Source organism: Aegilops tauschii, chromosome 5 (assembly GCF_002575655.3).
Source record: "Aegilops tauschii subsp. strangulata cultivar AL8/78 chromosome 5, Aet v6.0, whole genome shotgun sequence".
NCBI classification, from domain to species: Eukaryota; Viridiplantae; Streptophyta; class Magnoliopsida; order Poales; family Poaceae; genus Aegilops; species Aegilops tauschii.
In genome coordinates this window covers 39,924,728-39,933,779 of record NC_053039.3, presented here as the reverse complement: position 1 = coordinate 39,933,779, position 9,052 = coordinate 39,924,728, and the positions used below count along the sequence as shown (strand labels likewise).

The window sequence follows — 9,052 nt, the reverse complement described above, 5'->3', positions numbered from 1 at the left end:
AAATCATCACATGAGAAAATGCGAAATGAGAGCAGCAGTAACAATTATTGATTATTATTCAACAATTCCTTATGTTTGCTTATTACTAATGTGCCCAATATTTTTAACCAATAGATCATCTTGCGGCTTGTTCATGCTACAATTCATTGAATACTGCAGGACACAAACTGTCACATCCTGTTACACAGGTAATTCGTGAAGGATGACAAAAGTGTATTGCATATCTAATTCAATGTTGTAATATATTGATTCTAATTATTATTTTGCAGGAAGATGTCAAACCCTTCAGGCAAAAAGTAGCAATCATTCTCCATGAATCAAATCTGAACGATATAAAAGGAACTCCTGAGTACCATAATCCAGCAGACGATATAATAGATACTGACGGTGTTGAAATATTGGACCCGCCACCTGCCATGGTTGTTCTGAGAATGCCACTTAATAAAAATGAGCTACTTTGCAAACTTCGAGGTCATATCATGTCCATTCATAATGCAGATTCCCGAGAGTAAGTCAACTTTCAAAATAACAATATCTGCATTTATGTATATTATTTTTTCACTATATCGTTGATGCTATGGTTTATTTGATAGGAAAGAATGGATCCGTAGCTCCAAGCCCTACCCACTAAGTATAAGTCTTAGACAACTACAAGACTTACTAAAGAATACACGGGCTATTGATGTCGACAGTTTTAACATGGCTGTTCGAGTAAATGCTACAGACGACATTCAATGGGCTAAAGACACTCCATATCACTATATGGATCTCAGATTTTCTGTAAGTTATTAAAATCTCATAATACTTATTTTCTACGGCGACGAGCACATATAATTGCAACCATAAACGCATAGAATGTTAATAATCCTTTACTTTCCTCTCAGATGATACTAAATGACTCTACACAAGATCCAAAACTCCGTTTACCATTTGATGCCCAACGCTACATTATTGCAAAACTATTTCATTGTTGGCCTGATATGTGCTTTGACGTCTCGGTGTGCAAGTTGGTAATCATACTTCCCATCTCTGTGTGTGCTTTTCACCCCCGTATTTTATTTCTAAAGCCTACTTCACACAGATTTTGTTGCCGTTTTGTACAACCGGTCGCTTCATCCTCTTCCTGTTCGACCTATTGGATAGAACAATCACTATACTCGACCCTCTTCCCCTATCGGATGCATGGAAAAAGAATCCTTCACAGAAGGACATATTTAAGATTCAATGTATTTCATTCCATCTAAACATAGCATTACAAGATGCAATTCCTGGCTGGAATGATGATGTTTTTAGATGGCATCGCATCATACCAATTGGAGTTCCAAAAAACCCAAACAGGTTATAACCTTAACATTCCAATTATTTGACCATATTTTCATCTATCATATTGCTAATAACATTTACTCCTATGCAGCAATATGTCTGGGTTTTTAGTTTTAAAGATTATGCGCACGTGGCATGATCATGAACATGGATTACCAGTTGTCCGGTGAGTACTCTACATTCACCATTCATGTGTCCTTTTAGATGTGAGCCTTGCATGACAGCATAATTCACGTGCAGGACGATTATGACCTACGGAATCAGGTGTTGGTACACTTGCTGTCGTACAAGGACAATGAATGCGTAGAAAATATTCCACAAGTCGTGCGTGATTTGGTGAAGAGAATTGGGATAAACTTTTTTTAGTCGGAGAATCATATGTGTTATTTTATTACAACAGCGACGATCAATTAAGGCGCTTGAGGATATTGGTTATTATAAGGTTTCAGTAAGATGCATTGCTGGAGCAAAATGTAAGTTTAATTACCAAAAGCATACCGTGTGATGTTGCAAGTTACTGAAATCCCAGACAGATCTTGAGAAACCAAGAATGACATTACCACTTGTTCCTCCATCGACACCTGCAATATTTTGGTAATTATAACGAAATTCTAGGTGCATCAAAACTAGACTAAGTAGCAGAAAATAACTTCGGCTATTAGAAACATTTTGACATTGTGCAGATGGCACAGTATAAATCTACGATGATTTTTCACAGCATCCGGAGCTAAATGAAAGACTGCAGGCACAAACATATATGAACGCCTGAAGACTGATGTCTGAGATCCACAAATATAGACACATGTACATGCATGACTCACCAATATTAAGAAGTCCTAGATCAATTCTTCTCTGAATATGATTTTCCTTGCAATTTACGCAAGATGAGGCTACTACTTATCACGAGATGTAAGCAACTAAACAAAATAAGGCTACTACTTAGTAAATGGGGAATTTGGCGGAAGATGTTAGTTTACCTGTGTGCCGTTTGTGATGTGGTTGGCCTCAACAAAATTCTGTCCGGCAACCCGGCAGGCAGGGGGTCAGCGAAGGGGTGTTGGAGCCTTGGAGGAGTGGAGACGCAGGGCAGTTGGCCGGCAACATAACGGCGCGGCCGCACAGGCAGTCGTCGCCGATCGCTAGGGGGAGGGAGCAGGGCAGGGTGGGTGGCCCCTGGCTGTGCGATGCAAGAACCGCGAGGGCGAGATGACAACTTAAGCCGACGTCAGATCCCGGCGGGCGGCGGCTGCTCCTCGGAGGGCAGGTCGCTATGGTGGCCGGTGGTGCCCCCCTCCCTCTCCCTGGTCAGCGGCTGAGATGGGGAGAGGCCGAGAGGATGTTGTGCGCTGCTTTTTTTTGAGGGATTGTTTTTTTTAAGGGATTTTGAGGGATTGTTGTGCGCTGCTGGAAACGGGGAAAGGAAGATACATATGTATTAATCACTTCCGCCTTACACTATCTTAAGATGCGCCAAACTCTAAACATATATGCTCACAAAAGAAAACTAAATGCCATGTAAGAATTGGCCGGATGTGAATGATGTTTCACATAACTGATGTTTTCCCGTTGCAACGCACGGGCATTTAACTAGTACCAATCAAAAGAGACCATGTAAACTTGGGCATGCATCGTGCCGGGCTTGGTTTGGGCCGGGCTTTGTAAAGCTGAGTCCTAGACCAGCCCGGATGTTGGGCTTTTGGGTCGGGCTGTGTGGGCCAGGCTGTCCATCCCTGGGTCTAATACCATGCATGGGACGACTCACCATTTGCAGAGAAGGGAACTAACAATAAACAACACAGGTGCGGACTTACGGCTCGTGAGACACGGAGAGATGCTACTGACGAGGCCTAGGGTCAGACTTGTACAACAAGAAGCCACAAGCTTTGTTGAGTGTCGTTGGTTGGCCGAGGGGCAGAGGCATGGCACTGCACAACCATGTTATGTTCAGGTGGCAGGTTGAGGTATAGAGGGATTAGGGGACAAGATCTACGAGCATTTAAATCCGAGCGATTCCAGGGATCAATCAAAGCGGCAAAGCCTTGTTGTTGATTGACCGTGCGTGATCATCGAGCAGGCCTGGAGAGTCCAGCGTTTGTTTAGTTTTCTTTAGGCAGAGCGTATGCTAAGTTGTCAGGGCTACGTCTCATCCGTATCGGTTAGTGCAATCGCCCGTGGGTAGCTGTAGGTTCGCTCTCTCTACTCCGTTTTTTCTTTGTTATTTTTAATTTTAATTTTCATTTGTTTTTCCATTCATTTTCTTTGATTTTTTTTCCTTCGTTATATTTTTTTTCTTTGTTATAGCTTTTGTTTTATTTTGTTTCTTTCTTGTTTTTTTTTGTATTGTTTGGTTTCTTGCTTTTCTTTTTGCTTCTTTCTCTTTAATTGGTCTTCTTTTTAAACACATGTCTACCTTTTCTCATTACACAATGTACCTTTTTAGCGCACATGTGAAACATTTATTTTGATAATCTTTGCACATTTTTCAAATAATGCATGGTGTACATGATTTAAAAATACATGTTTTGAACACTTCTTTGAATACACGGTAATATTTTTCAAATACACGTTGTATATTTTGAGTGAATAGCATAAAACTACCACTTTTCGCGTTAGGGTTCCAAAAAACTACCGAAAATTTGTTTGTGACTGTAACTACCACTTTTGGCGTCGACTGTTTCAAAAAACCCAAAACGCCCGTTGCTAAGAAATTAAACCGGTTTATGACAGGTCGGGCCCGCACCTAAACGAACCGTCAGTTTGACCATTTGCTTGACCGTTAGCTGACATATGGGCCCACATGACAGTGTCTCTTGCTCATATAAAAGCAATTGGGTCCCTGTAAATGTTTCAAAAACGCAATCGGGTCCCTGTAATCTTTTGAAAAAAAGCAAACGAGTCCCTCTATCCGGCAAGTCAATCCCGCCGGCCATCCCCGCCTCGATTCCACCGGCCATCACCATATCAGGTCGCCGCCGCACGCCATGGCGCCGCCTGGAAACGCTGCAGCGAGCCATCGGTCACTGCCAACCTCTTCCTCTCCCACGGGACAGGCGAGATCCGGCACAGGCAGCGCCGCCGCGCGCTGCTCCCTCCTCACTCGCTCCGGCCCTCCACCATCGTGCGGGAGGTCGTGCTCCGGCCAGAGAGGCACCGCTGCGCGCCATGAAGGGGCACACCGCCGCCATTCCGGAGGCCGTGCTCCGGGCAGAGCGGCGCCGCCGCGCGCTGCTCCCTCCTCACCCGCTCCGACCCTCCACCAGCGTCCGGGAGGCTGCGCGCCATGGAGGGGCGCACCGCCGTTGTTCGGGAGGCCGTGCTCCGGGCAGAGGGCGCCGCCGGGCGCCATGCGGGGGTCCGCGCCTGGAGGCCGAGGTCTGCGCGGAATTAGGCCGAGCGCCATGGTGGATGGCGGCTCTGGTAGGGGGGCAGTAGGAGGGACGGCCGGGGAGAAGGGATGATGGGACGGGGGAGGAGGCCGGTGCATATCCAGTGTGCTCGAGCTGCCATGGCTCGTGCGGGGGGAGAGAGAGAGAGACGGGAGGAGAGGAGGAGAAGAAAGAGAAGAGGAAGAGATAAATGACATGTGGGCCCGAGATGTTAGTTAACAGTCAAACAAACGGTCAAACAAATGGTTCGGTTAGATGCGGGCCCGAGCTGTCATAACCCGGTTTATTTTCTTAGCAACGGGCAGTTTGGGTTTTTTGAGACAGCCGACGCCGGTTTTGGTAGTTATTAGTCACAAACAAATTTCTGGTAGTTTTTGGAACCCTAACACGAAAAGTGGTAATTTTATGCTATTCACTCGTATATTTTATTAATGATAATAAAAATTTAATTAAACTACATGGAGTTTTTCTAAAATTTAAAAATATTTTTAGAAAATCCACGGATATTTTTATTGGACACACGTGAATATTTTTTTTAAATGTCACTTACATTTTCCTAATGTGAATAAGCATTTTTTTAACCTATGGGAACATATTTTTACATTGGATAAACATTTTTCTGAGTCTTTGGAATTTTTCTTTAAAGTGTCACGTACATTTCTAATGTATGTCATATTTTTACATTACGCAAATACTATTTATTACATTATATACACATAGCATATATTTTTTAAAGTAATAAATATTCCAGCTATTAGGGTCTAAAAAATAAATATTCCAGCTACTTTTTTTTCTTCTGAGAATTAATATTAGGGTCCCAGAAAAGGACATCCTCCCGCTGTAAGCCCGACCCACGTGCCACCACGCAGAAGCTTTTACTACTTGTACTAAAATGTTCTAAAACGAAACAATTGTACTAAAAAAATTCTCAAAAAAAAAACATATGTACTGAAATATGTACAGTTCGAATTGTAAAAACGTGTTACATTTTGGTACGGAGGGAATAGTAACCTATGATAATCTTCCCTAAAAAAAGTAATCTAAGATAATCTACCGTGCTTTTGATCTGCCGTGCTCAGAGTACGTACGTTTGTAGCGGTAGTGTGAAACCGAATGAGTAAGGACGTTCCGTGTACACACACGTTCAACGTGCGATCGGGCTAGTTAATTAAGCGCATGAGTTCCCGAGGGGTGCATGCGCGCATAGTTCTTCCACGCCGAGCAGTTAAGTGGAAATTAACTGCTTGAGTATGGCACCAAAGCCTTTTGAATTCCTGAACCACCACCAGTGTGCACTCCGTGTTTATATACGGTTGCTCTGCCTAATCAAGCCTTCTCCTTCACCGCTCTCACTGATGCGATCTCCCACTCCACCAAAGAGACCGAAGGAGATGGAGGCCGGCGGTCTTAGTAGGAAGAAGCGGAAACCACCAGCCGGGGTCGAGACCGCCGACGAGGCCCCGGCGCCGGCGGAGACGGAAGCGCCCGATCCCGGAGTGGGCGAAGAAGATGAGGGACTCGTCGACCACATCAGCAGCCTCCCCGACGCCGTCCTCGGCGACATCATCTCCCTCCTCCCCACCGACGAAGGCGCCCGCACCCAGATCCTCGCTTTCAAGTGGCGCCACCTCTGGCTCTCCGCCCCACTCAACCTCGACTGCGCTGTCCTGCTAACGCGTTGCCGTAATCATGCCGAGCGTGCTGCTGGTGTCGTGTCGCGCATCCTTTCTTCCCACTCCGGTCCCGGTCGTCGCCTCCGCGCGGACAACCTATACCGTTTCCAGCTCGGAGCCTTCGATGACTGGCTCCGGTCCGGCGCTCTCGACAAACTAGAGGAGCTCGAGCTTGGATTTTACAGAACGGCGGTACCGCTGCCGTCCCACACCTTCCGCTTCGCAGCCACCCTTCGTGTTGCCACCATCAAAAAGTGCAACCTCCCCGACGGCATCATCCAAGGGCTTCACTTTCCCCTGCTCAAGCAGCTCGGGCTTGATTGCCAGTTGCCCCGCTCTCGAGTGCTTGCTGATATTACAAAGCTTTGGTTTCTGCTCCCTTCGGATCAACTCCCTTACCCTTAGGAGCATTGGTGTTGATAATAACAATAGTGCTTACCAAAATCGTGTCCATTTAAAGGAGCTCATTATCGAGAATGCCCCTTGTCTTGAGAAGTTGCTCAATCTTCATTTCGGCACTGATCTGCATGTATCTGTGGTCTCAGCGCCTCAACTGGAGACAATAGGCTACCTTTCTGATGGTTACTACCAGAAGGTCCATCAGGATTATCTCTGCAGATTCGAGTTCGGCTCCACAATTATCCAGGTACCATTTTGAGGCATTTCAATTTCAATTTTGTTTGTTGAAGAATTATTTATCACTTGATTTGTGAATGAGCTCCTGCAAAACAACAAAGGACACTGTAAACTGGCTAATGTTGCCTTTCATGCTTGCTAAAGGGATTGCATGTTGATAAGCTGGCAATGGTGGTCCGCACAGTCAAGACTTTAGCTGTCCAACTGAGAGTACTAAGTTTGGATACGGTTATTGAGCTGATGACATGCTTTCCATGCTTGGAGACGCTGTACATTCAGATTAGGGTGATGATTCTTCACTCAATGAATGTTCAAACACTTCTGATCTTCTTCTCTTCTCAAATGATTGGTTTACTTATTTCTTTATTTTATTTTTAGTTTTGTGCGCCAGCGCCAAAGCCAAACAATTTGTGGCGTCGCAAACACCGGAATCTCATTGGATGTCTTGATATCCGTCTGAAGACAATAGTGTTGGATTCCTATCGTGGCAATGTGGCATCAAGTCTGAAGTTAACTTTGTTACATTCTTTGTATTGAATGCGAGAGTGCTAGAGCTGGTGAAGCTTAAGGTTTGCTACGGTTATTACAATAAGGAATTCTTGGTAGAACAACGTGGGAAGCTTCAGTTGGACGAAAGGGCTTCAAAAGGGGCCCGGATTCATTTTACAACTCATAATTGTGTCCGTTATTTCCTGGATCATGTCCGTGATTTGGATTTAGTTGATCCATTATTCTTACTGTAGTGTCAAAAACGCTTGCCATTTGGTTTGCTCCATTGACGAGTTGCTCTTGCCTATCACCTTATCCCATTTGTCTGTTTGGTCCAGCCTTGACTAGTTATGGTGTTTGTAGTTTCTGTAATACTATCCTGGAAACTTATTGAAGAACCTATCTGTCTTGTTTGCTTGATATACTATGCAGAACTCTCGCCTATCAGCCTATCCAATTTAGTGTTTTGATTAATTTTTTTTTGTAGTTTCTTAAGTTTATAATATCCTGGAACCTTGTGACACCTCATGAGCTATGTATTTATGATGTACTTAGTACTGCCTTACCGGAGTACTGGTCCGACTTCTCTTCAAGGGGCTCCCCTTCTAGAGGCAGGTTTCGAGGAGGTTTGCACAAGGCTAGTGGCAGTTGGTGAAGTGATAGAAAGGGTCATTCTTTGGATCTAAGATTATTCGATCATTGCTGAAAGCTAACCCTAAGTAGCAGTTGGTGCATTGCATGGTGTCAGCAGAAGTAGTATTTGTAGCTGCCAGTTCTTGGCAGTAGTGATAGGCAAAAGCAGTGGCAAAAAAAATTATCCTTCAATCTAGCTTTCAAAAGACTGTTGGAACTCCTTGTTATAATCCTACATTTGGAAGCAAGCGTCCATTTCTACGGAATAATTATTTGGAACAAGTAAAATAGTATTTAAGAGCCCCTCCTCCTCGCCGCTGCCGGAGGCGGTCGCCGGGGCCCCCGCGCGGCTGCCTGTGAGGGCGGCGGCGAGGCCTCTGGCCGCTCCCTTTCGGTGGTGAGGGCCCGGATCTGAGGCGGCGGCCTCGCTGGTGCGGACGGCGCTCATCCGGCGGCGGGGAGTGCTCGTCGGTGAGGTAGGCCGGATCCCCTCGGCTGCGCGGGCAGCGAGATCCCGGTGGGCGCTGGTCATGGCGCGGGGAGGCCCCGGGTTCCCCTCGTCAGATCGGAGGCGATCTGGTCTGCTCGTGATGCATGACCTCCGGCCGGCCTGGATCTTCGGTGTGCACGCGCCTGCTGATGTTGTGGCTGTTTCGGAGGTGGCGGCAGGGTGCTTGGCCGGGGGAAACCCTTGGCCGCCGGTGGCGGTCACGGCGTCGATGGTGTCCCGGACGTCATTCCCTCCTTGGTGGCGGCGCCGAGGCTAAACGTCCCCTGCCTCCCCCCTTCCCCTGCGCCTGGGTGAAAACCCTAGCCCCGGTGGCTAAGCGGCGGCGGCGCCACAGCGTCGTCACCTTCTTGAAGGCGCCGACTTGGGCATGGGGATGCTAGGTGTGCATGGCGAGCTTGTCT

The 9,052-nt window shown here is 46.3% G+C and overlaps 1 protein-coding gene and 1 long non-coding RNA gene across 3 annotated transcripts; both read left to right on the top strand.

Moving 5' to 3' along the window:
- The first annotated feature begins 269 nt into the window (after window positions 1-269).
- On the top strand, window positions 270-1,468 carry LOC109774401 (uncharacterized). 2 transcript variants are annotated; one of them, XR_012184004.1, is made up of 4 exons: window positions 270-508; window positions 594-780; window positions 885-1,006; window positions 1,082-1,468. It is a non-coding gene; the product is annotated as an uncharacterized lncRNA (long non-coding RNA). The 2 variants fall into 2 exon arrangements; XR_012184003.1 differs by having other exon boundaries at window positions 312-508; window positions 885-1,010.
- Window positions 1,469-6,087: 4,619 nt separating this feature from the next.
- Window positions 6,088-6,859, top strand: LOC109774400 (putative F-box/LRR-repeat protein At4g13960). Its single transcript, XM_045228114.2, has one exon. It carries the CDS (start codon window positions 6,101-6,103, stop codon window positions 6,785-6,787), a length of 687 nt encoding a protein of 228 aa, XP_045084049.1. The 5' UTR covers window positions 6,088-6,100; the 3' UTR covers window positions 6,788-6,859.
- Window positions 6,860-9,052: the final 2,193 nt, after the last annotated feature.